The sequence below is a fragment of the Bos indicus x Bos taurus genome, chromosome 23, assembly GCF_003369695.1.
Source record: "Bos indicus x Bos taurus breed Angus x Brahman F1 hybrid chromosome 23, Bos_hybrid_MaternalHap_v2.0, whole genome shotgun sequence".
NCBI classification, from domain to species: domain Eukaryota; kingdom Metazoa; phylum Chordata; class Mammalia; order Artiodactyla; family Bovidae; genus Bos; species Bos indicus x Bos taurus.
Window position 1 is genome coordinate 53,135,703 of NC_040098.1, and position 27,556 is coordinate 53,163,258.

At 47.0% G+C, this 27,556-nt stretch overlaps 1 protein-coding gene across 6 annotated transcripts in view; it reads left to right on the plus strand.

Moving 5' to 3' along the window:
• The window catches only part of EXOC2 (exocyst complex component 2), a 123,559-nt gene that overhangs the window by 88,699 nt on the left and 7,304 nt on the right, over nucleotides 1–27,556 (plus strand). For 4 of the 6 annotated variants that reach the window (XR_003508148.1, XM_027524838.1, XM_027524839.1 and 1 more), the window contains 3 exons: nucleotides 1,970–2,111; nucleotides 24,223–24,278; nucleotides 26,171–26,293. Coding sequence is in view for 3 of the 6 variants with exons in the window: in XM_027524838.1 (XP_027380639.1) it covers nucleotides 1,970–2,111; nucleotides 24,223–24,278; nucleotides 26,171–26,293 (321 nt within the window). In the remaining 3 variants the exon portion in view is untranslated. Of the gene's footprint in view, nucleotides 1–1,969; nucleotides 2,112–17,012; nucleotides 17,106–19,510; nucleotides 20,134–24,222; nucleotides 24,279–26,170; nucleotides 26,294–27,556 lie in introns of those variants that run through there. The other 2 variants (XR_003508150.1, XR_003508151.1) reach the window with 2 other exon arrangements.

The following is a 27,556-nucleotide window of genomic DNA, read 5'->3' on the forward strand; positions in this document are numbered from 1 at the left end:
AATAAGACTTAATCATTTTTTAAAAGGAGAAATACTAAGAAATGTAAAAAAGGTTTTTTTTAATCACCTGTAATCCAGCAAAGATAAACACTGTCTTATTTTAGAATATATAGTAATTAGTATCTTACATAGACCTGTGTCTGTGTATGTCATTAAAATATGAAACAATTTTCTGAATTTAGTTTATAACGAATATAGCTCTTTCTCTTGGCTGTTCTGTTGGGAGCACTTCTCCATTTTTATAAATGTGAGTTTCATGGCTTTATAGTATTTGTTACTGTTGGATGTGCCATTGTATAATTCTTGTTTTCCCTTTTTCCTGCTGGGAACCTTCAGGTGGTTTTTGTGGCTGTCACTGAGAGGGAACGCTGGCCGCGTCACCCTCCTCCCTTCCTCACAGTAAATTCCTGGAAGTGAACTGCCGCTGCAGAGGCTCCCTCCCGGCAGACTCTGCCTGCCGGGCTGCTGTTCAGAAGCTGCGCCCTTGCGTTTGGCCATCACTGCCAATTAGTTCTCATTTGATAGGAAACATCCTCTTGTGGTGTTTTCTTTTGCATGTCTTTCCCTGCTTAGCAGGTTAACACTTTCTCATATGCTCATTGGCTAGAATGGTCTCTTTAAAGGGGCTCAGAGGCTGCAGGCCAGTCTCTGAGCCCTTTGAGAAGGGAAAACCAGAGCTGTATGGTTAATAAACTTTGGCTTATAATTTTATTAGTAGCTGTAATTACATAAACCCAAGGAATGACCTTTACATATATAAAAAGCTGGTGTACTCTGTGCCAGTCTTTTTAAAAGAATGATCTAATTTGCAGTTTGGATAGTTGCAGATTTTTGATCTACCCAAGAATGTTATAATAGCCATTAAAGTCTGGCATTAAATTATTTTTTTTAAAGTCGAATGCCTAGAGAGAAATGGATAGGATGGGGCCCCCACCCCCAACCTCTTCTATCTCCTGAGACATTCACAGGCCAAGGAGGGAAGGCTCTCTTTTCTAGACATGTATACTCATTTTTATGTATTTATTGCTTATTTGGCGGGGCCACATCTTAGTTGCAGCATGTGGAGTCTTTTAGTTTGGCATTCAATTCTTGAGTGATGTTTTCTGTGATGCCTGTAAATCTCTTTCCAATATTTCAGCGTGGAGATAGAGAAAGGACAGGTTTTGTTTTTTTTAAGTCCAGGGAAGCTCCTTTACAGCAAACAGTTTTAAAGATTTTTGAGTCACTTGAACCATAGGCAATATATTTTACATATTTGATTATTTTTAGCATAATTGTATATAATTTTTTTTTGCTGTATTTATTCTAGTTAAAATTTTGTTGTTTTTTTAAAATACAACTGTCAAAGGTTACCCTCCATTTACAGTTAGTACAAAACAGTGGCCCTGCTCCTCGTCTTAGAGTCTTGCACAGTCCATCCTTGAGCCTCTTGAGCCTGTCTTACCCAGCAGTCTGCACCCCTGCCCACCGCTCCCCATAGTGGTTCTGATTATAGTTCAGTGAGTTTATTTCTATAGCGCTGGCTCAATTAAAAGTGCTCTTTCTGTCATCTTTGAAATGAAAATAACAGGGCTTTCTTTATGTTATTTTTTTCTTTCTCAGAAGTTTAATTTTTACTAATTATTCTTACCAAAAAAGGTTTTTAAATAGTAAACTAGAAAATTTAAGTTGGAAACATTAAAATAAAACCATGATTTTATGTTTCTGTAACTGTTTTGAGTGAGCTTCAGAGCGCAGTGTAGACAGTGGGTAAGCAGGGCGCCTGCCATGCTAGAGTGCTCTTTATCACCAGCGGCGAAGCAAAAGTCATGCCTTTTTGTGGGAAAGCCGGTAAGTACTGTTCAAACCTACTCAGCGTTTACTTACATTGTTTCACTGTTTTCTTCACCTGCGAGTAGACGCCGTGCGTGTTCCACTTGTGTGTGTGAGCAGGCGTGGCCTCACTGGGGTGCTCTCACTGTGCTCACAGGTGAGCATGGCCTCACTCAAAGATCTGGACCAGAGGCTGTTTGAAAGCTACATTGAGCTGAAGGCAGACCCCATCGTGGGCTCCTTGGAACCTGGCATTTACGCTGGCTACTTCGACTGGAGGGACTGCCTGCCCCCAACAGGTGGGTGGTTTCAGTTTACTGGTCTCCAGGTCCATGCATCCTGAGACGTGAATATAGATTTGCTTTTCTTGATACGTGCTTAAGATGCTTTTCTTTTTGTTCCCATTTTTTCCATATTTACTAAGGGATTGACTTGATTTTTAAATCTTTATTAACTTAAACCCACTTTTTGATAGTTTGGAGTTTAGGAGACTTTAAATTATTAGTGCTTAAAATGGCTTAGAGCTAATCTTAAATTCCAGAGGATAATTAATTACACCTCAGAGTATGTGATCATCTCAGTAACACACACTTGCTTCCTGGGGTGCTTCTTGCTTGCATAGAAGCAGTAGACTGAGTGAAGTTTTCTGCAGTCAGAAAACTGCAGGAAATTTACTTAAGACGTTTGATCGCTTCTACGTAAGACCCAGTTACAGTTGCCGAAGATATGAAAGATTCAAGGAGAGGGTATGGGAGTAAGAGCATCATAATTTAGCAGAGAAAATTCAGCTGCGGGAAGACGGCAGACAGTTCCAGTATTATCACTGTGACACCAAATAAATGTCACTTAGATCACTTGGTAATGTGTGTTTTAGAAATAACTTGCTCCTTGAAAGAAATACATTTTTGATTGATAGACACTTGTTTCTTTGTTTGAAGTACCATGGAATACATAAAGCCAGGCCACCTACTAACGTGTTGGTGTCGCCTGGTGTGAAAATGGTTCTGTTCTTATTAGACATCAGGTCTTTGGGGCGTGTGTGGCTGTACCCGCGACCTGCTGGAAAGTTGTGTTACCTTTATTCGTTCAACAGCGTGTTGTGATATCCTGTCGTTATTGTTGTGTGATGCTTTTATTAGATGGTGATAGCATCATTTATTCTTCAAACATGTTTTGTTTTTATTGTTACCGTTCATACTGTTGTTCAGTTGCTCAGTCGTGTCACTCTTTGCAACCCCATGGACTGCAGCATGCCAGGCCTCCCCGTCCCTCACTATCTTCTAGAGTTTACTCAGACTCACGTCCATCGGGTCGGTGATGCCCTCCAACCATCTCATCCTCTGTCGCCCTCTTCTCCTCCTGCCTTCAGTCTTTCCCAACATCAGGGTCTTTTCCAGTGAGTCAGCCCTTCACACCAGGTGGCCAGAGTATTGGAGCTTCAGCTTCAGTGTCAGTCCTTCCAATGAACATTCAGGGTTGATGTCCTTTGGGATTGACTTGTTTGATCTCCTTGCCATCCAAGGGACTCTCAAGAGTCTTCTCCAGCACCACAATTTGAAATCATCAAGTTGTTCATATTAGGGGTAATGATGCAATGATGCCGGAAGTATAAGCTAAGAATCAGAATCATTAAATTAGTAATGTTTATGTGATTGTAGCTATTTAATTCCTGAAGTCACCATCTATCATTATAGACGTTTGAGCCTTCTGCCTAAAGCAGATCATAGTTGATCTTTCTCCCCTAAGGGCATTCATTACCTTCCTCAATGCTCCTTCCTATAATACCTTCCTAAAGGTCCCAAATGTTGAAATTCCTAAAGTCACCTAGCTCAAGAGTTTTGAAAAAGATTGCAGATCGAAAGTTCCAGAGGCTATTCACAGATGACCTTGAGACCAGTGATCTACCCTGGGAATTAGGTTTGTTCATACATACATTCTTTTCTGTGTCCCGACTGGATGACAGCTCACATCCCAAATACATCCTTTTACAGTATGTCAGATCCTGTCAGAAACTTGCTTAAAATTTTTGTAGTGTCTTACAGTAAAATCTGCAACGCGGTTAGTACTGACCCTACACTCTACCCCATGGCCTCGCCAGCTGCCCATAGCACACAGGGAAGACTTCCCACGTCCTCCCTGCAGGATCTTCCCATTGCCCGTATGGTCAGGAGTCCTTTGTCCTCAGGCGTCTGCTTAAGTGTCAAGACTCCAGCCATCCACTCTGCACGTGTGATACGGCCAGTGGAGGGTGGGCGTGGTGCTTTAGATGGAACCTATGGGAATTATGCGTGTTTTATGTGCAAGATAATTATCTACGAGGGAGTATCCTGTCCATTGGTTCCAGCACTGCCCTTACGGTGGTGGAGCTTCTTACAGCCCGGTCCGTGAGCTCAGGGGTAGTGGTCAGTTACCCAGGGCAGTGGATGACATGCACCTTCAGTGTAAGCTGAGTTCCTGACTTCGTATGAGCACACCTAACTCCCTGGGTGGATCACTGGTCTCAAGGTTGTCTGTCAGCAGCCTCTGGAGCTTTCGATCTGCAGTCTTTTTCAAAACCCTTGGGCTAGGTAACTTTGGAAATTTCAACATTTGGGAGCTTTAGGAAGGTAATATGGTGCATATGCCACATTTCATGTTACATCCCAGTAGCGATTCCGGAAGGAAATGGGTGAAATTAGATTAGGAGTGATAATCAAGATCCTTGTCAGTTCAGGTGACATGTGCCCACTGTGCAGGTTTATTGGGACTTTGCAAATTCACAAACAAAATTTGGACCCTGCTGTACCAAATGCTTGTAACAACAGTTAACCAATCCCTGGTTCACAAATAAAAGAGTTGTTGTCCAGCAGGCCCTGCACACGTGCACACTCATGCACATGCTAGGTGTTTTACTCCTCACAGTTTCAGTCATTTGTGTGCCTGTAATGCATGTGCCTTGTGTACACTTACCTCTTAATACTTACTCATTTCAGTTCAGTTGCTCACTCGTGTCTGACTCTTTGCAACCCCATGAACCGCAGCACGCCAGGCCTCCCTGTCCATCACCAACTCCCGGAGTTCACCCGAACTCATGTCCATCGAGTTGGTGATAACCATCCAACCATCTCATCCTCTGTCGTCCCCTTCTCCTCCTGCCCTCAATCTCTCCCAGCATCAGGGTCTTTTCAAATGAGTCAGCCCTTTGCATCAGGTGGCCAAAGTATTGGAGTTTCTGCTTTAGCATCAGTTCTTCCAATGAATACCCAGGACAGATCTCCTCTAGGATGGACTGGTTGGATCTCCTTGCAGTCCAAGGGACTCTCAAGAGTCTTCTCCAACACCACAATTCTAAAGCATCAATTCTGCGCTCAGCTTTCTTTATAGTCCAACTCTCACATCCATACATGACTACTGGAAAAAACCATAGCCTTGACTAGATGGACCTTCATTGGCAAAGTAATGTCTTTGCTTTTTAATATGCTGTCTAGGTTGGTCATAACTTTCCTTCTGAGGAGTAAGCATCTTTTAATTTCATGGCTGCAGTCACCATCTGCAGTGATTTTGGAGCCCCTAAAAATAAAGTCAGCCACTGTTTACCCATCTATTTGCCATAAAGTGATGGGACTGGATGCCATGATCTTAGTTTTCTGAATGTTGAGCTTTAAGCCAATTTATTACAGTTTTCTAAATTTCAGCTGTCTTAAGACAAATCCTGGTTCCCTCTGGAGGATGGGGGAAGGTTGGCCAGGACCTCAGGCTCTGAACCCCCTGAGCTCCTGTCGCTCTGACTGCTCACAGCCCCACACATTCTACTTAACAGCTCAGCGTGAACTAGCTGTCTGGGTGGTGCCTCGGAGATTCCACCTGAGGCCCGCGTCCTCTCGTGTCTCTCACATCTCCAGCCATCCTGGGATCCATGGCCCTGCTGGCCTTGGTGCTCTGCGGAGTGCTTCCAGGCTGGTCCTGCTCCTGGGAGAGACGCCCCCCATGCCCTGCTGCCCTTCCCCTGTGGTGAGCGGGCCCCAGCCTCCTTCCCCTGCGGCCCCTGCACTGGGAGTGGCCCTCGACACCGGCTTCCCTGGGGTTGCCAGTCCCTGTTCAGACTCCGAGATTTCATCCACTCGAGCAAGCTGACTGTTGCCTCCAGCATCCACTCTGTGGCCTGACCTCCCTCCTCCAGGGACAGATGTCTCCCCCAGACTTTCCTGCACCCTCCTCACCCCTTGGGTCAGCTGCCAGGGTGCTGTTCCTCCTCAGGCCCTAGTTCTGCCCCCACCGTGCCCAGTTCCTGCAGGGCGCCCCGTGTCACCTCAGGGCCACACCGTCTTCCTGTCCCCAGCCCCTTGTTGGCAAAGCCCATCTGTCACCCCCTGCTTCAACCCTTCAGGCCTCCCCTCTCCCCAGGCTGAGACCTTCGCTCATGGGCACTGGTCCTGCTCGTCCTGCTCCTGGCTCCTCCCATGCCACCTCCAGGCAGCCAGGGCCTCTCCTGGTTCCCAGGGTCCACCTCCCCACCAAGCTCCAGTTGTGCAGTGGGAATTCATAGTTCACAGTCTGAGCGAACATGGGTCATGCCTCAGTTTATCTTTCCGTATTTGTTCTGTGGTTCGGCAGTGATTTTTCTCAGTTGCTTTTCGATAGGAAAGTAAATTGTGTGATGTTCTCATTTCCATTAATCTTCTTGTTCACTTTTTAATAAATAGTGCACAGTGGATATTGGTATTTGTTTAATTGAGGTGAGCGTTTTAGCACTTGTGCCCTGTGGAAGCTACGTGCAGTCCCTCAGTCATCAGTAATTGCATTTGATTTAAACACGAGTGTCAGGGATACCTGACGTGAGAGCATTTCTGTGTGGCGTCTCTGTGCACAATATAACGTGCTGTTCAGGGACAGTTGAGGTGCATCTTGCTCAGTCCTTGTGAGGACTCAAGAGGGCGAGGGCAGGGTAGGGGGGTGCATCACCAGGCTCTTCGGGTCTTCCCTGCTGCCAGGTGTGGACTGACTCAGTGTCCAGGTCTGGGGTCCTTCTCTGCCCCTCACATCTTCCCAGCCCACACTGTGAGTGATGATGGATGCAAAGTGATGTCATAGTTACCAGGGAGGTTTTTGTACAAACTGAGGTGCTGCTGGCCGTGTGGCATGGAGGTTCTGGTGCTTTCTTTCAGGCAAGCATCCTCTCCTTGGCATATGCACACAGCACTGTACCACCCGCCATTCACGTGCCATTCCTCTGGTGCCAAAACCTCTTAGAAACCAACACCCACTTTTACAGACTTTTCTAAGCTATATCTAGTTCTGTTCTCAGTGTAGTTTTGACTGGATGCCCAGCTGAACCTCAATCTCTCATAGTCATAGAGCGACTTTTCGTTTCTTTAAAGTTGACTGAAGTTTTGAGACCAAGCTGAGCAGCCACAATAGTTTGACTTAGTCCTCCAGAAGAATTTCAGTTACCTTAGTATTATCTTTAGAATTTTCATGTCCAATTTCATTTTTCATTTCAGAGCTGAATTTTGCAAATCATATAGGTACCTGTGTATTGCTGTAGTTTCTGACACTGTAGTAATTTTTTTTAAAAATCCAGTTGATCACCTCTTTAATTTAATATATATCAGGAAAGATCGTTCTGGTTAGTTCTGAGTCACTTAACTGACTGTCATTTTTCTGTTATCCTCAGTTGTTAAGAGCTCTGAGTACTTGCGTTTGATAAGTTTTAGCTCAGTTAAAAATAATCTTATTTACAAGTACACTTGAAAGTTCAAATCTTAAGAACATATTAAATAAGAGAAGTAATCTTTCTTTAAATTTTCACTTAAATATTTCTTTTCTATCTAGAACATGTATGTTTACATATATTCGTAAAGGTAATAGATTAATTTAAAATCAACCATTTTTTAATAAGTACTTAGCCGATTTTTGCCTCAAAATGCTTTCCTGTTAACTGTAGTCATTGGAAGTATCGGGCGAGGGAAGACATCTGTGTGGTGGATGCTGTGAGTGTGGGGGGCCAGGTGGGCGGGGAGGGCAGCTGGCTGGTGTGGGACGCGGGGCGCTTCCCTCGTTCCCCGTGGATCCCGCATGCGGAGGCAGAGACCAGCCTGCAGCCGGTGCTCTTCATCCTAGGTGACCACCTCTTCCTGCCTGTAGATGCATTTCCACTGCCGTGTGAAGAGTATCTTGATTGCCTGTTGTATGTCTCTTTTTTCCCCAACACTTTTCTTCTAATACTCTTTTGTGATTTAACCAGATCCTTGTATTCCAGTGAGCTAATTGCACTTACCTCAAGTGAAGAACACTGGGGTGGTGGACAGGCTGCCTGTCATTTGTCTCATGAAATCAGCATCTCCATGGAAACACCCATCTCATTCCTTGTTAAACTGTGCACAACCCTAGGGAGAATCTTTTCCTGGAGTGTGTGGGGAGGTTTACTAAGTGCTGGGACAGCTCCTTGGATCCTCCTAAGAGAGGAGTAGTCGTGTCCCACATCAGAGGGGCGGAGAGGAGGGACTCTCACCCATCGCTGCTTCAGCCTGCGTGAAGGAAAGGCAGGAAACACCATTAGAATCTCTGGGCCCCAGAACCGGTGAAGGACAGTCGTCTCTCCTGACCTCACACTGATCAAAGGATAAGACAGAGGCACCAGCAGGCGGGGATGCGGGGGCCGCAGGGTCCAAGCGAGCCCAGCCCTCACCAGCTCCTCCTGCAGGTACCTGCTCTGCCCTCTCGCTGCCTCCCACAGGCAGGGCAGGGAGTGTAGAAGAAGGGGACAGAGCCCGTGCACTGCCATCCCCCCAGGGGTGGACGAAGGCTCTCCTCCCTCCCGCAGGGAAGCCCCACTCGGAACCCAGCAGTGCCAGGAGACACCGTTCTCCTTAAACCCAGTCTCCAGCCAGGGCTGGCTCCAGGCGTGTGGGCAAAAGATAAGAGCTGAGTTCAGCAAAGAAAAAGTTTGTTTTGTCCCATTAATAAAGGAGTTATTTCAGCATCCAAATATTAGTTCCTATTTCTAATAAAATAGCCCAGCCAGCCATTCAAGGGTCAGTTCACAGCACGTGTAGACCTAGACAGGGACTCAGCAGTGTCTCCCCTGCACACCCATAACTCCTCCCTCCCTCTGTCTCCTCCCCACTGTCTCCAGGCCTCCCTCCACGCCATCCCCACCTCTGTGCTGTGGCCTTCCTCGGTGCCGGTGTAGAGAAAACCTTCCCTAGTACATTTCCTCCATCCGTTGGTTGCTTAGTGGGAAACACCTTGGCATAAATTACCCAAGCCAGAGGTGACAGGGAAAACACACGTCAAGTAAAATACTAATTTACAGTTTGGCTTTTACCCTAATAGGTATTTTCAACAGGATATCAGATTGAATTATTTTTTAATTCAGTTTAATGTTGAAGAAGAGAATTTTGGTTGATTAAATAAGAAAACAGTTAGCAAAAACACGATGGGAGCTATTCATTTAGAAGTAATTAGATTATTACAAAATAGGTGTAACCCAAAGGTCTCTTGAGTGTCATTCCACCTTTCCAGATTGACTCTGAAGACCAAGCCTTGCAGAATTCTGAGGGCGCCTTTGTGAGCATCACATCCCTGGCGCTGTGCGTTAGGCCCCGTGCACGTCTGCTCTCGTCTCTAACTTGGAGCCCGAGTGGCAGTGCCCGCTAGCCTGCCACGCTCTTGGCCGCCCTCCACAGGTTTCTCACGCCCTATTCTGCTTTTAACCGAAAGAGAGCCCAGTCGAGTGAATTCTACCTTTGAAGAGACATCCAACTCAGTGGTCTTTCCTGGTGCTGAACTCAGAGTACTTTTATCAATTCCTTGAACTGTTTTTCTTAATTTCATTTAAAAATACTGTCAGGAAGATTTTAATAAATTTGTATTTCATTTATTTATAGGAGAAAAGCAGTTTTATATTTTTCAAAGGAGGATGACCCTAGTCAGTCCTCTTTTTTTCAAATCGCACTTTCATTATTTAACTTTACTTTTTTCCCAGCCATTTTTCCTTTTTTATAAGCAGTTTACCGCATCACTGTCAGTGCTGTAAAACCGTGCAGTGCTTTGGACATTTGGTTGCAGCATCTGCCAAGCGTTTTCAGTAAAGCTGAGTGTTGGCTCTGATGGTATCAATGTGAATTGCATTAACCTTGAGATGACCTATGGCCTACATACTTTCGTCATTGCATGTATTATCTGCTGAAGTATTTATTTTATTGTGTCTTAAACTGATAGCTCTTTGGCACCAGGGTAAATTAATGTGCTGTTGTGCAAAAGGCCATTGTTTGAACTTACTTTGGACATTCCTAGAGGTTGATCACAGCAGAACAGGGAAGCGCAGAGCTGACTTCGTGGCGGCTTCAGCAGCCCTGAGCTCACGGCCAATCCCCCGCCCTCTCTGGATGAAGGGTCGTTTCATCCACACATGGATCAGATAAGGATGATGTCTTTGAAAATGTAGTCTCAATGCTATTACCAGATCTGGGAAAAAATGTAACAATCCATTAATTTTATCAAATATCCAGTTGAAATAGGAAAGAACCTTTTGTATTCTATTACAGATTAATCACTCAAGGGATGGTGCCTGTAAGCTTAGATTGTACATGGCTCATCTCTGGGAATTTTGCCGCCCAGGTCATGAGCATCAGGCTAATAAAATGCTTTGGTTTAGCTCACAGGAACCCTCTGCACCAGGCCCCCTGTGAATGGCTGCAGGGAGGGAAAAATTCACACATGCCCTCTGGAGGCTGGCAGGAACAGGGAAGTGTTTGGCTTTACTCCCTCCCCTTTCAGTGTAGAAGGAGCCTGACTCAGGCAAGAAGGTTCTTTAGGGCATGAGCCCACCATCCTCTCGGTTTGCCAGCTTTCTGAATAAAGCCACGTTCCTTGTCCTGACAGCTCGCCTCTTGATTACTGGCCTGTTTTGCAGCAAGCAGTCTGAGCTTAGACTCTGGAACACAGTCAGTGTCCATTCTCATAAAAGTTGTTTAGACAGTTCAGTCAGATCAGGGCTCCTGTCAGGGTCTGTGTGTTGCTTTTACTCGCATGTCTCTGAAGTATTTTTTCCTATCTCTAGGGCCTTTTCAATCCTAAAGGAAATCAGTCCTGAATATTCATTGGAAGGACTGATGCTGAAGCTGAAATTCTTAATACTTTGGCCACCTGATTCAAAGAACTGACCCACTGGAAAACCCTGATGCTGGGAAAGATTGAAGGCAGAAAGAAAAGGGGGTGACAGAGGTTGAGATGGTTGGACGGCATCACCAACTTGGTGGATGTGAGTCTGAGCAAACTCCGTGAGTTAGTGATGGACAGGGAAGCCTGGCGTGCTGCAGTTCATGGGGTCGCAGAGAGTCGGACATGACTGAGTGAGTGAACTGACTGACGGCCCTTTCGTCAGCTTCTTTGTTGAATAAATCATGGTTCTACGGACGCTCTCATTTTCTGGAGTTTCCATGTTGTTTCCTCCTTGTGTCAGCAGCATGTTTCTCTGCTTCTTGTGTTTCCAAACTTACGATTAATGAAGTTTTATCAGTTTCAGGCGTGATTTTAATTTGGATTTTGTCACCAGGATGTCTGTAATGTTTGATTGTCTCCCTGTTGGTGATAGGATTGAAAACTGCATTCAAGTGTTATCAGCTCGCTCTACCCTTTAAAACGGTCAAACTTTTCATCTATTAGTTTTAGCACCATTGGTAATTGTTGCCATGATCTTTTATTTCCTAGTTGTTCAGTCGCTAAGTTGTGTCCGACTCTTTGCGACCCCATGGACTGTGGCACACCAGGCTTCCCTGTCCTTCACCATCTCCTGGAGTTTGCTCAAGCTCATGTCCATTGAGTCGGTGATGCTATCCAACCATCTCATCCTCTGTCATCCCCTTCTCCTGCCTTCAGTCTTTCCCAGCATCAAGGTCTTTTCCAGTGAGTCATCTCTTCTCGTCAGGTAGCCAAAGTATTGGCCTTATTTCCTTGGAGATTGCAAACTAATGATTGGTAGCTGGAGCATGAAATTAAAAAATAAAAAATTTCATCAGCGATTCGGTTACTCTGAAGTCCAGTTCATACAGGAAAGGCAGGGTAAAACTTGATTTTACTTTCTAATTCGTTCTCAGAATGAGTTGGTTCCGTCACCATTTTTTTTCAAAAGGTAATGAAGATGTTTTCTAATCATGGCTTGAGCATATTTTTCTAACTCAGCTTGAGCATATTTAATTGAGTTTCAATTCATTATCATAGTGCTGCTGTTTTAGTAATCAAACTGTCCCCTCTCTGGCTGGGAGTCTTTGCACAGGGGCTCCGGGCCCTGCCTGCTTTCTGTGTCCAGGCCACACCCATTGAGTGCCCTCTCTTCCCAGATGTGCAGCCAGCCGTCAGTCGGGAGTGAAATGATAGGAAATGGGGAAAAACTTGCCTCTGTCAAATTTGTCTTACTCTTTCTACGTTTGTGTCTGTCCTCCCTAGAAGCCCCCTTGCCTTTTGTAATCCCTTTCTCTCTTGTTAAACTGCACCCGGAAGTCCTGCACGAGCAGACGAGCGCTGCACTCCCTTTGGTTTCTTACGTCCCAGCAGTGCCATCGCTTCTGTTCAGTCACATCAGTGGCCCATTCCTTAACCACAGGTTCCTGCCTGTCAGGTCCTGCCAGGCTGTGTCCCCTCTGGTGTTCGGGAAACTGCATGGACATCTCATAATTGTGAGTCTGCAGAACTTCCGTTTCTAGGTCCTGTGAACAGTGTCGGAGGTTTTTTCACTCACTTCACCTGATTTTGTCTAATGACCAAGAGTCATTTTCTAAAGCGTGTGTACGCCGTGGGCGATGGCGGGGCCCTCGTGCACATCCTGCCCTTTGGGCACTCCTTGCTGCTTCCCAGCTGCTCGTCACCTCCTGTGACCTTAGCTGCTGTGAGCTCGGTGCACACTCTGAACTTCCAGGTGTTGTCTGCAGACGGTTCTGGGTGAGGAGTTTGAAAGGGCACCAAAGGGTCTGCCCCGGCTCAGCCCTCCAGCTCAGCGCACGACCTGGAGGCTGGCAGAGGCCGTGGCCCAGCGTGCTGAGCCGACAGCGGCACTGGCCCCTCCGTTTGTCCACAAACCCAGCCCGTGAGCAGGCGGGCACCCCCACGCGTCCATGGAGTGGACACCGCGGCCCAGCCAGGAGCACTGGCCCGTCATCGAGCAAGCCTGGCCTGGCTGTTGCAGCCATGCTGTCTCCACTCAGATTCCTCCTCAGAGCCAAAGGCGTGTGCCTGTCCTCCCAGTGCTGCTTGGCGCTGGTCTTCGACTCAGCGTCGGGTGTGGGTTTCCTTGGAGCGCTGTAGTGCCCCTGTATTTGGGGGCCCAGGTGTGTGCGTAGCATGGTAAGAAGACAACTCCAGATTGTTGCTCTGACCTGAAAATGGGGACAAACGCTCCCTTTCCCAGTTGTTTAAAACATGCCCCACAGCAGAAAGGTAAGGTTCAGATGACTCCAGTTGTTGTATTTTGACTAACAAATTAGGTCACCATCAAAAGTGTTTTAATAAATTAGTGGTTAACAGACTCTGAAGGACTGAAGTCACGGTAGTGAAACTGAGGACAGACTGACTAAAGGAAACCCGGGAAGCTTCCGGTGCACGGGTGTGTGTGTGTGTGTGTGTGCGCGCGCGCGTGTACATGGTCTCCTCCCTTGACTGACGATCGTTGATGACATGGTGCAGTTGTTACCTCTCCCACAGAACTAGGGAACCTTGTCAGCACACCACTTCCACCTCCCAAGACAGCCTTACCTCCAACCGTGGTGCAGACGTTTTGATTTCAAAGGGAGCAAGAGAAATTACAGAACAGCCATGGGTAGACAGATCTGAAGACTCAGTGTGGAAAGGGTAGAAAGACATTAAGGACAGAACTTTTTTCATACTTCCGTATTCACTTCCACTGCCTGTGTTCTCTCACCTACCTTCCTAAAGTTTCTGTTTTGAACTTCGCATTTCCCTTTGGTTTCTGGAGTGGGGTGGGTCAGTCAGGGCCCCCAGTTGCTGTCTTCTAGGCAGAGCTGCTCTCCTCTGTGCAGGAATAGCGATGACTGTTTCTGGAGGGTTTGCTGTGAACCCCAAAGTGTGTCGTGTCATTTAAGTTGTGCATGAGCCTTCCCCACCGCTGGCTGGGGGAGAATAGCCCCGAGCCTCTGCTAGCTCGGCTTCAAGGCTTCCCACGCTGAGGTCTCTTGCAGGGCGTGCTCAGGGACGCCTCTTCACCCTCACTTGGCATTTCACTCGGAAACTGCGAAGTTCACTGGTTCCAGGAGAACACCAAACCACGGAGTGGTCTTTGGATGTTTCACCCCCTCTGACCTGTCACAGCTGGACCAGAAATGCCAGCTCTCTGTGTCTCTCCCAACTCCAGGTGAACTTTCGTGACTGTCTTCTCTTAATAATGAGCCAAGAAAGCCAACCCCTGACTATTTTGAGTATAGCTTAACAGCCATTTTGATGGCCCTTTATTCTGCACATTCTGGTGGAAAACTTGTGTGTGTTTTAAAGCAGCGTCTCGAGAATTTCCTGGGAGCCCACGATAGAAAGGAGACTTCCAGGCCGGCCTCCCTCCCTGAAGCCGAGGATGCATGGCTGACAGAAGCAGGGCTGCTCTGTGTCTCAGCGCAGTGAGCCAGTGCTCCGGCAGCCCCCCGTCTCCACCACTCACATGGGGCAGCGGCACAGCTTACCCCACAGTCAGTTGGGGATCAGGTGTTGGTGACAGGGCACCACAAATGCAGGGCAGGTGTCCTCCACAGGACACCTGGAAGAGACTGAAGAAAACCTTCATGTTGTGCAGGAAGGTACTTGAGTAAGAGTTTTCTTTTGGATCGTTTTACTTCAATTTTCTGTTAATATCTCATACTAATAAAGTGTTTGAGTGACAACCAAAGTATATTCACAAGCATGATATATTTTAAAATGCAGTTTTCAGCTTTGCAGTTGCTTTCATTACTGATTGCAAATGGTGTGACAGCCTGTGATTACAGTAATAAGGACCTGAGATGTACGTGGAGTGCATGTCACTCTGAGCAGGTTTGTGTATTGAAGGAGAGATGATGGTAGGCTTTATGAAACCCCAAAGACACTTTCAGGGACTTCAGATGTGATGGAAATGAAAGGTACACACCTTCTTATATTGCACGGTTGGGTTGTGTTAGTGAAAAGAAAAATTGGTGTATGTTCTTAGATTTTTTCCTCTTTTTTCCTTTGTGCTGTGGCTTTTTCATGTTATACTAAGGAAAATAGGTGCAGAAATCCTTTTTTTTTTTTAAACTAGAGCAAGTGCTCCTTTTGGACACATTCATGAGTCTGTATCCACCTAAATGGCATGTAGACTGCTGCTGACATGGGTGTTTGGGATGCAGGGTCGCTCTGCTCTCCCCGGGAGAAGGCTGGCAGAGCCGGCAGAGGCAGCGGTGTGCTTGGCAGAGGCCCGCCCCCTCCCAGGACGTCCCCGAGGGCAGCGTCTCTGCACCGGCAGGCGGCGTCTCCACTGCAGCTCTGCCTGAAGTAACTGGAAGCCGGAGACCAGTCAGTGCCCATAGCATGGAGTGGGCACGCGAGCGTGACGTGCTCATCCAGGCAGGGAGACCCGTCCCGCCCGAGGCCAGACTCTGACGTTGAAGAGAGCCTGGAGTGTGGCGTGCTGCTGTGCGTTCCCTCCCCTAATGGGGAGTGCAGGCAGCAGGGCCACCTCCCAGTCCTGGGCCCACAGGGACGAGGTCCGGGAGTGTCTGCGGGGAGCAGGCTGCCGCGTCTCCATCAGGATGCTGGTACAGGTGTGTGTGGGAAACAGGATTTACGTGCTTTCCTAGGTGCGAGTTCTGCTTAATTGGAAAAGGGGACAACTCCTACTTGAGACTTAGAAACCTTGCCAGCAGAACATCACAATTAGCAAATGGCCATTGGCGCTGTTTCCAAGCTCACATCTTGCCGTGGTGCTTTGCATTCTCTCCGCTCTGATAGCCACAAGGTCAGGGTCTCCACGGCAACCGGCCAGGCCTGCAGCCCTTCCTCACAATTACTCTTCTCCATATTCTGACTCCAGAGATCCCTTCTGATATAAATGAAGACGAAGCTCCAGGACAATTCTTGGCTTTCATGGTTTTCTGCCTTTGATTTCCTTACAGCTCCTCTGTCTTTGGTTTAATAGCAGAAACTTGGCCTAGTTGGACCTTGCTTCTTAAAATGTGGGCGGAACGCGGTCCTGAGAATGGCGCTGTGTGCTCTGCTCACCATGCCAGCCCAGCACTGGAAGCAGAGCTCTCAGGGCCAGGCCACCTGCAGTGGCCACACAGCGTCCTCAGCCGCGGCCGTGGCTCAGATGGTGGGGCTGCCATCCTGAACCAGGCTGTCAGGCTCCAGAGCCATGGTCTGCAGTCCGGCTTCCATCACAAGCATTTATTAGTTTGATTTCCTTTGAGGTCATTCTTGTTGAGGGCTGGGGCGGGGCTCCTAGAGATTGTGAAATCTGAAGATTCTACAGACCTTTATGAAGTATATATGTAACTGTAACACCTCACAGTGTGAAACAAAACACATTTGTGTGCATAGAATGAGTTCTATTTTCCTGTCACCTTTATATTTTTAATTTTTAATTAAAGGACAATTGTTTTCTAATGTTGTGTTGGTTTCTGCCATGCAGCAACGTGAATCAGCCATAAATACAACATGTATCCCTTCCCACTTGGCCTCCCTCCCACCCAATCCCACTTGCCCCCTAGGTTGTCACAGAGCACTGAGCTGAGCTCCTTGGGTGATACAGCAGCTCCCCACTGGCTGTTTCACACGTGGCTGCGTATGTGTCAGCGCTACTCTCTTGATCCGCCCACCCTGCCCTCCCCCTGCTGTGTCCACAGTCTGTTCTCCATGTCTGCATCTCTATTCCTACCCTGCAAATAGACTCATCAGTACCATTTTCCTAGATTCCGTATTTATGCGTTAATACACAATATCTGTTTTTATTTTACTTCACTCTGTATGACAGGCTCTAGGTTCGTCCACCTCAGTTCAACTGATTCATTCATTTTTACTTTTCTAATTGAAGTTGCCTTCTAATGGAAACATTTTTTCCTGCCAAAAGAAGAAATTGAAACAAATAAAATTGATTTATGTTAATGTTATATTAAATTTTTATACCTTTAAGTCTAAAATTCAGTACCAGTTTTGAATGTTGAAACGGATATTTCACCCTAAGTGTGTCGCGTTCTATACTATTTTAGGTCAGAATAAGCTCGCAGACTCTCTTACACTCAGGTTCTGACCTTGAAATCGGACAGACTGTGACTCCCTTGCCTGTACTGGAGTCTTCAAAGGTAAAGTCTGCCTCTGAAGTTTATGAAAGCTAAACTCTTACGAATATACATCTTCCTAGAAATGGAAAAAATGAGCCATGAAATAAATTTACTGTTTCTTTATGGATGGTGATATTGTATGTTCTGTTTTCATAGGACAGAGTTTTCTTATTCATATTTAAAAACTAGGAGATATGTTCAGTCCAGTTGCTCAGTCATGTCCAACTCTTTGCAACCCCAAGACCTGCTCCCTGTCCATCACCAATTCCCGGAGTTTACTCAAACGGATGTCCATTGAATCGGTGATGCCATCCAGCCATCTCATCCTCTGTCGTCCTGTTCTTCTCCTGCCTTCAATCTTTCCCAGCATCAGGGTCTTTTCCAATGAGTCAGCTCTTCACATCAGGTGGCCAAAGTATTGGATTTTCAGCTTCAACATCAGTCCTTCCAATGAACATTCAGGACTGATTTCCTTTAGGATGGACTGGTTGGATCTTGCTGTCCAAGGGACTCTCAAGAGTCTTCTCCAACACCACAATTCAAAGGCATCAATTCTTCAGCGCTCAGCTTTCTTTATAGTCCAACTCTCACATCCATAGATGACTACTGGAAAAACCATAGCCTTGACTAGACGGACCTTTGCTGGCAAAGTAATGTCTCTGTTTTTTAATATGCTGTCTAGGTTGGTCATAACTTTCCTTCCAGGGAGCAAGCGTCTTTTAATTTCATGGCTGCAGTCACCATCCACAGTGATTTTGGAGCCCCCAAAAATAAAGTCTGTCACTGTTTCCACTGTTTCTCCATCTATTTGCCATGAAGTGATGGGACCGGATCCCATTATCTTTGTTTTCTGAATGTTGAGCTTTAAGCCAACTTTTTCACTCTCCTCTTTCACTTTCATCAAGAATCTCTTTAGTTCTTCTTCACTTTCTGCCATAAGGGTGGTATCATCTGCATATTTGAGGTTATTGATATTTCTCCCAGCAGTCTTGATTCTGGCTTGTGCTTCATCCAGCCCAACGTTTCTCATGATGTACTCTGCATATAAGTTAAATAAGCAGGGTGACAGTGTACAGCCTTGACGTACTCCATTTCCTGTTTGGAACCAGTTCTAACTTTTGCTTCCTGACCTGCGTACAGATTTCTGAAGAGGCAGGTCATGTGGTCTGGTATTCCCATCTCTTTCAGAATTTTCCACGGTTTATTGTGATCCACACAGTCAAAGGCTTTGGCATAGTCAATGAATCAGAAATAGATGTTTTTCTGGAACTCTCTTGCTTTTTTGATGATCCATTGGATGTTGGCAATTTGATCTCTGATTCCTCTGCCTTTTCTAAAACCAGCTTGAACATCTGGAAGTTCACAATTCACTTATTGTTGAAGCCTGGCTTGGAGAATTTTGAGCATTACTTTGCTAGCATGTGAGATGAGTGCAATTGTGCAGTAGTTTGAGCATTCTTTGGCATTGCCTTTCCTTGGGATTGGAATGAAAACTGACCTTTTCCAGTCCTGTGGCCACTGCTGAGTTTTCCAAATTTGCTGGCATATTGAGTGCAGCACTTTCACAGCATCATCTTTCAGGATTTGAAATAGTTCAACTGGAATTCCATCACCTCCACTAGCTTTGTTTGTAGTGATGCTTCCTAAGGCCCACTTCACTTCATATTCCAGGATGTCTGGCTCTAGGTGAGTGATCACACCATCATGATTATCTGGGTCATGAAGATCTTTTTTGTACAGTTCTTCTGTGTATTCTTGCCACTTCTTCTTAATATCTCCTGCTTCTGTTAGGTCCATACCATTTCTGTCCTTTATCGAGCCCATCTTTGCATGAAATGTTCCCTTGGTATCACTGATTTTCTTGAGAAGGTCCCTGGTCTTTCGCATTCTGTTGTTTTCCTCTATTTCTTTGCATTGATTACTGAGGAAGGCTTTCTTATCTCTCCTTGCTATTCTTTGGAACTCTGCATTCAAATGGGTATATCTTTCCTTTTCTCCTTTGCTTTTTGCTTCTCTTCTTTTCACAGCTATTTGTAAGGCCTCCCCAGACAGCCATTTTACTTTTTTGCATTTCTTTTTCTTGGGAATGGTCTTGCTCCCTGTCTCCTGTACAGTGTCATGAACGTCCATCCATAGTTCATCAGGCACTCTGTCTATCACATCTAGTCCCTTAAATCTATTTCTCACTTCTACTGTATGATTGTTAGGAATTTGATTTAGGTCATACCTGAATGGTCTAGTGGTTTTCCCTACTTTCTTCAATTGAAGTCTGAATTTGGCAATAAGGAGTTCATGATCTGAGATATATTAATTAAAGACCCCCCCCCCCCAAAAAAAAAGTGTTCTGAGAAAGAAAATAGAAAATTGTAGAGACCTATTTATTCATTCATATACTACATTCGTAATGTATTCTTTTGACCCCCAAGCATTCATTTGGAAATCCCAGATACGTCAAGAAAGAGCGAGTTTAACATGAAGACCTGGACCTGACGCCGTCCTCTGCTCCAGCACAAGTGGTTCTGCTGCACAAGGTTCGAGCCTTTCCAACTGACAGTGTTGATGCCGTTTCTAGTTGCTTCTGATAGGCAGTAATTTCAATAATGTGTCTTCGCACTGTAATTGAATAGATGATTTACTTGAAAAGAAATACCCCAGAGTTCTTTCATGTAATGTTTCAGTTTGACCAAAAAAAAAAGTACATTGTGGGATATTTATAGTATTTTTCAATCTATTTTTATCTGTAGACTAGGACTGGTAACTGATTTAGGGCACAAGGGCTAAAAACAGGAAATGTGGTTTATAAAGTAGGCAACCTCTCCAGAGTTTCCAGAGTCACTTTTGTTACTGACTGAGTGCAGCGTTTCAGAACAACACGAGGCAGGGGTGCCTGAGACCAGCCGTGTGTTTACCAGGAAACGCCTGGGGAGAGCTGGGCGTGTGCAGGGGCACCTGTTCAGTGCACGCAGTGTCTGTCTGTCCACTCTTTCTCAGACACTCCATTCTGTCGCTCTGAGTCTTATATAACAAAGTAAATTTCCTTTGACCTTTGTATTTTGCTTGAATTTTTCTTACAGTGTTTTGATGGAAAGTTTTGTCATCATCATAGTTGAGAAGCACATATTATGGTTTTTATTAATTATAGTAAGTAGAGAATCCAAGTTAAGAAAGTAAAAGAGCATGAGGAAGTGGGGGTTTAATTTTGAGTAGCCTTTTCAATTTCAGGTTGGCAGAATGGATCAAAACCTTTGACTCAGCAGTTTCACTTCTGGAAGGTACCTGAGTAAATTATTCTCTGAGAATGTAAGGACCGGGAGCCTCGTGGTAGTGTTTATGGTGGTGTATACTGAAAGGTAGCGTGACTGCCGAGTAGTTATGAGTAAGTAGAAATAATGTAACAACCTAGAATAAATAGGATAAGTAAGTCACGGCACGTCCACAAAGAGCCTCAGCAGCCAGTGAAGGTGCGGGCAGTGTGTGCACACCAGCACGGAAGGGTGCGTGGACATCAGGGGAAGAAGCAGCAGGACTCGCTATTTAGGAAAAAAATCACATTCATAGGAAAAGATCTAGAAGGCACACCATGCTAGGGAGAAAGATAAAGGGGAAGCTGACTGGACTTTTATTTGTTATTAGGAAAACTTACAATTCTTTGTCTTCTTTTCAGTGTGTGTTTATTTAATATTTTCAAAACAAGAATATAGGCTTGATCAGTCCAAAGTTTTCACTATTCTGGTCTTTAATGTGGATACTCTCTAGAGAGGTCTGCCTAGCCATTTGTCCAAATTATTATAGGAAGATTCAAGTCTGCCTGTATAACACTTTTTAATTGAAAAAAACAGTCCCCCGTATTTCAAGGAAAACCTGAAGCTTCAGTCACCGCGTGCCCCTGTGCACCCGCGTTTCAGGCTATCGCTGAGTGTTGTTCCTAAGGGAGGTGCAGAGGGGCTCTGCTTCCTCTCCGCCTGGCAGGGCCCGTCTCTCCACAGACAGTGCTGAGGGGTCTCGTCAAGCAGAGGCGCTCTGTTTTACTGCTGCAAGCGGTCCTGTTCCTGGCGCCTGCTTTCCTGAGGGCTGCTTCCGAGACCACTGAGGAACTCTCCTGTGCACAGTGGCCGTGTCCCCAGGGGCATGAGGGGGCTTTGTTTTTTGTGAGTTTGTTCTTGAGGCCACTCTTGTGTCCCCAGCACATGGAACAGAGTCTGGCAGGTAATAGTAATAGGCATTCACTAAAAATTCTGGTAGTTATTCCAAAATGGTGTCCTCCCTATTTGATTAAAACAGGAAACCAATAAATACAGCTAGAAGAGAGACTTCTTTTCCACTTTGATGTATGAAAAGCAAGACCTTCGTTTTTGGCAAACATGTCCTGAGATCCAGGCCCCTGTATGAGAAGCCTACCCTGCCGGGGGCCCAGGGACTCTTGCCCAGAAGAGCTGGGCTCTGCCTTCTCCGTGGGGAATTCCCGCTGGGCCGCTGGGCGTGCTGCTCGGTGACAGTCTGGGCTGGTGCTGTGTGGGTGGGGACACTTCTCTCGTCAAATACCGTGACACACACTGATTCCACATTCAGAGTTGAAGAGGCAAGATTGTAAATACTTAGAAGCTGTTGTCATTCTGTGTCTGAAGAACATGGAAACTTGTGGGCGTTCATCTAAGAGGAACCTTCTTACAAACAACACCGACTGCCGCATCACAACAGCGGTGCTTGCTCTGCCCTTCCTGTGCCTGCCCACCACCTCGAGGCCCTGAGGTTGGCGTTCGTGACCCGCCGCTGCTGGGCCGACCCAAGAGCCAGCACCCGTCCCGAGTGTTCACGGTTCTAGGAAGCGGGCGTCTTCTAAGTACCTGGCATAGTGAGCGTTGAGGCCATGTTGATACTCTGTTCTTTGGAGCAGGCCATTTGCTCAGGGATACAGCTGGAAAAATCAGACTGAAAACAGATGTATTTAGCCTCAGCAGTATTATATTCTGCTATACTTTCTTTATTCAAGTTGTATTTTTCAAATGGATCCTGAAAACTTATTTCAGAAGGCTGTCTTTGTTTTCTTAAATCCCCTGAAAGGGGAGAGACTCGCCTTAGCAGACCCCCAGTGTTGACCCTCTTTGTGGACACTGCAGAATCCTGCCTGTACTTTTTCTCTCACCTGTTTGTTCACTCACGCGTTCACTTTTCAGCTTAAGAGGGCTCAGTCCTAGGAGCGTCGTTGTGAGTAAGCACATGCTACCTTTGCCCTTTTGTTTCTTATTCTGTGTGGTGGGTCTGAGGCTCCAGAGGTGCGGTGAAGGGGACAAGCCCCGTGCCCACGGAGCTGACAGTCTGGCAGGGAGACAGCGTTAGCCAGGCCTTGGCCGGGGGGCCTGGGGGTCCTGCATGCTGGCATGGCCGCACTGGGGAGAGCTCCCCACCCTGCTGTCCTCTGAGAGATGCCCCTGTGTGGAGCGGGCAATATCTCTGCTGCAGCCCCAGGCAGCCCACCAGTCAGGGCTGTCCAGGAGCTCCAGGGAGGCTGAGCACGGCCACCAGGGAGGCTTGAGGTCAGGGCTGGCTGGGGCCCGCGGGTCGGACTTCTGGTTCTCGTTTACTCAGCCCAGTGCCCTGATGTCACCTGGGAGCCAGGTGCCCCTTCCCTGGGGCGAGCGACATGCACCATCCTTCCCAAACCCGTGCAGAGAGTGACCAGAGAGTTCCAGCGGGCTCACAGCCTCCGGAGGACTCCGTGTGTGTGTGTGTGTGTGTGTGTGTGTGTGTGTGTGTGTGTGTGTTTTCACTGTGGCGGGCCCAGGAACTGCGTCTACCTCTGGATGTGCAGAAGCCGGCCCTCCACACGGTTCAGTTTCCAAGTGGTCGCGTTGACCAGAGCGCAGCGCTGAGCCCCACAAGCCCCTGCCTGGCCTGGGGGGTGCTCCTCTCGGGGAGACAGCTTTGCTGGTCATCGCACTAGTCGCGTGTTTCACCTTTCACCTTCGCGAGGACGGCTGTTTCCTCCCAGAGAGGACTCACTACCCTGCAGCTGTCCTTGTTCTCAGGAAGAATCATCTTACTTCTGGATTGTATTTAATTATGTTTCAATCTGTTTTCTCAGTTATTCCATCAGCAAAATAGAACCAAAGAAATATTTATGAGATTGGCTCCTCAAAAATTGTGAGCATCCGTACATGGCCTGGAACACAACAGACTGACGCAGCTGTGTGTTCAGAACCCGCGCGCACTGGGTCCTCACGGGGGGTGGTCCAGCCCTCCAACTAATCAGCAGCTTGGGCGGATTGCGGGGAACGTGAATTTGCAACACAGTAGGATTTTCTGTTTCAGAAGAAATTCTCAGTTTGTGCTGTTAACTCTCGAAGGCATCCTGAAATACTATTCTCCTCCAAGTGAAAGTAATTGTTTTAGAGTTACTAGAGCAGTATTTTGTTTTTATAGTTTTTCTTGAAAAATAGCACTGGGGCTCTTAGGAACCCTGTGAGCACCAGGGCCTCCTCACTGCAACCCCACAAGGGTGCGAACCTCGCACTTGTGGATGGGAGATGGGGTGGCCTCCTAGTCCTCCTGCCGCAGGTCCTGGCTCGTGAGGAGGAGACGGGGCTGGACCCACACTCTCACCTGCTGACCGCCCCTCCCCAGCGTGTGCCCGTGCTGGAGGGCAGCCCTGCCATCCTCGGGTCATGGATTTGTCCGGTCCCTCACTTGCTTACAGAATTACGTGGAAAGTGTCTTTTTCAGAATTTTCTCCCAGAGTTTATATTTTTAAGATCAAAACAGTCATTCTGCATAATTTAATGTTAAATTTGGAAGCAGATGCTGCAGTAGATGTGCAGCGGGCATTTTGTAGACTCTGGGGAATGTCCTCCTCTGGTCTTCCGTGCGTGTGTGTGTGCGTGCATATGTATGAACACGTTGACGGGCAGTTTTAAATTTCACTTTTGAAGCAGACTGATTACAGAGGACAGAACAATGACAGAAATGGAAAAACTATGAAAGAAAACTTGCAGTTAATTCCACCTTTTAAAAAACTTGTATGAGCATAGCCCTCTGGCCATTTGCCCTCGGGAGCCCTGGGCCTGTGCTGTCCCTCTGCCTCCTGGAAGGTGCGAGGCACGCATCTCCACTGAATGCCTTTCCCTCCCCCGTCTGATTGCAGGTGTCAGAAACTACTTGAAAGAAGCATTGGTGAATATAATCGCCGTGCACGCAGAGGTAAGCTGTTGCTAGCTATCCCTAAGGGGTGTGGGTAACTAGGCAAGGGAGCAGGGGTAAATTCAATGGTTCTTACAGGGGGTCTTCTCCCTTCAGAATGTATTTTTAGTCTGAGTAAAACACAGATTTGAGTGTTTCACTGAGTTTTACTGAGTAAAACACAGTATCTGGTTTCAATACACATATGTGCATGTTTTCACTGTGAGAGTCTTTTTTCGAAATGTGGTATGTTTTTTCCTCATAATTAAGACTAATGGATATTAGGCAGGTAAAGCGATAAGAGGGTGAAAGGGTGTTTTCTCCACCTTGGGCATCCGCTTCCCTGGTCTTCACCAGTGTACCAGTGAGCATTGGCGTCTTATTCTGGCAGCCATGGTGCATGCTGGAGGACAGGCTTGGCCTGTGGCAGGGCACAGGCGGTGGCCTCCCTTGCGTGGCTGACGGTTCCCGGACGCTGGTGTTGCCAGTCACGCCTGGCCCGCTCCCGGGGAGCTTTCCGCTAGTGTCCCATCCACCATCGTTCAGTCTCGGCTGCAGCCCATGGGCCGTCGTCCAGCAGAGGGGTTCTCGGTAGAAGCCTGCTGCTGTGGTGACCACTGGCAAAAGCTCCTCCTGAGTGTCTGCCTCTGTGCAGGCGCGTCAGGGGGTGAGGCCTGCATCACCCTCTGTGCCCACACGTGCTGTCTGGGTCACCTCGGTGACCTGGAGATACGTGGTCATGGAGGCTGAACCAGAGTGAGTGAAGGACACAGTGCTGCCTGCTTGCCGAGGCAGCCAAACCCAGCAGCCTCCTCAGAGAGCGGCCCGCTGTGTCCATCCCTCGCAGGTCCTCGTGAGGCATGGTACACTCGTTCTCCGTGAAATAAAGTTTTACGTGGTTTAGCTCAGGTGGGAATTTACCACGTACACCTTTTTATGATGAGTGACTTACTTTCAACTTTGATACTTTTTATACATCAGAGACCTTTACAAAAGCGCTCTTCTGTTAGGTTAGCTTCTGGGAAAGTCAGTGTGGCGGTAGATCCTCAGGCGGTGGAGCCGGCCCATCCCAGGTGGTGCCTCAGGCGCTGCAGGGTGCCTGGGCCTTTGCGTGATGACGGTGACTCCTGCTGAGGCACCACTGTCATCGTTTACAAACAAAACAAAAAAAGGCTTTTCCAGTCCCTCTTCCACACATCCCAGTGGCTGAAAGTAGAATTCTGTACATAACATTTACTGTTTACTGCTCCCAAACAATCTTACCTTGCCCAGAATTTTCTTCAGTGCTCAGGTTATGTTTGGATTGACCCGAAGGTTTAATACTAGTGATTGAATCTGAAAAATGGAAAAGCTAAAAAAAAATATGATTTAGTTTAACATAGACGTCAGGATAGTAATGTTTCACCAAATATAGTAATTCTTAGTTTGCAACTATCAAATTCAAAACTTGAAAATGGTGGTTTTGTCAAATGAAAGGAAACATATTTTTAATTCAGCAGATAGTAAAATTGGGAACTCTTGTGCAATACAGAGTTATGTTCCCAGCATGAAGTAGCAGTTGTTTTGATCCAAGGAGAGCCTGACCCAGTATGTTTTTATTTCTACAGTTTCCTCTTTAGAAATCACGTTTCTTCTTATGAAAAGGATAAGAGGAGGAAAAAAATCCTTAAAACTCTTTCACCTTGTCACCATCAACAGCACCTTTCAGAATTCTGTCTGCCGATCTATTTTCGGAGGTTACCTTTTATCGAGCATGGTGAATACAGCTTGAGTGTCAGCCGTGTCTCCATTCTATTCGTGGCTGAGGAGACCTGGGGGTGGTTTTGCTGTGTGCATCCCTTTGTTTCCAACACATTCGGGTCGAGGAAGCCCCCATAACATACCCTTTCTTTGTGTTTTCAACCTTCTATCAGGTGTTCACTGTCTCCAAGGACCTGGTGCCCCGGGTGCTGTCCAGGGTGGTGGAGGCGGTCTCTGAGGAGCTGAGCCGGCTCATGCAGTGCGTCTCATCCTTCAGCAGAAACGGGGCTTTGCAGGTACGGTGCTGCTGCCGTGCACGTGGACTCAGTTGTTTGAACCACGGAGATGTGTGTCAGCTGTAGTCCCAAGAGGTCCGCACAGGCTTGTGTTATTTTCTCGGTGCCTCTGCCAGTTACGGGGTGCATCATCCCCTGGGACCACATGCAGGACGTCAGTGGTCCCAGCACTGCTCTCCCTGCAGAGTGTGACAGTGCTTGTGTTCCTGTCTGAACGCAGAGCCCTTCTGCAGCTCGGTGATGTTTTTGTTGTTTGTTTTACAAATGTCTTCACTACATTTAATTTAACAGGAAACTTTTAGCAACTTACTTGTAAATAGTCTTTGCAGAGCAGTCAGTGCAGTTTGTATAGAAATGACAACTATTTCTTTCTAGTCATACTCCATTGGCTTATGTTGCCTTTCATGGAATTACATAATTACAGTAACAAATGTAACAAATGGGTCTGGGTTTGCATGTGGCCAGATTGTAGCAGCCAGGCCTGCAGACTTGTGGGGGCCTGAGCCCCGCCAATGGGCCTCATGGGCCTTGTGAGGGTTTCTAAAAGTCCCTGAAGTGTTGCTTCTAGTACTGGCTGAGGCCCTCCTCTCAGGCCAACCCCCTTCAGATAACAACTTAAACCTGAGTAATAGTAAAAATAAGAAAATGTATCAGTAAAAAGAAAAACCTGAAGACTCTTAACAGGAACCTTGTGTGTGTGAAGATGAATTAAAGGGAAGTTGCAGTATCTGCTTTGGGCCTAAGGGGTCTTGAAAGTGAAAGTGAAAATCGCTCAGTTGTCTCTGACTCTTTGTGACCCCATGGACTGTACAGTCCGTGGGATTCTCCAGGCCAGAATACTAGAGTGGGTAGCCTTTCCCTTCTCCAGGGGATCTTCCAAACCCAGGGATCGAACACAGGTCTCCCACATTGCAGGCGGATTCTTTAGCAGCTGAGCCACCAGGGAAGCCCAAGGGGTCTTGGAATTACAACAGAAATCCCCGCTCCCCACACCTTCTCTGCAGCCCATCTAGCTGATGGCCGAGTTTCTCTCACCGCTGACAGGAAGGGGCCGGAAGAGACGTCAGAATCAGCTGGAGGCCCAGCCTCCATGCCCGCCTGGCCTCCCGTGCCCTGTGCCCCCTGGAGACACTGTCAGTTCTATTCTGAAAACCTCTGCCCACTGCCCTTGGGGCTGCCTGTGTGTGACCTTCTCCTCAACAGGTGACCAAGAGGGCTTGACATGAAGGGCTGAGCGGCCACCAGTCTCAGACCTTCCCGAGA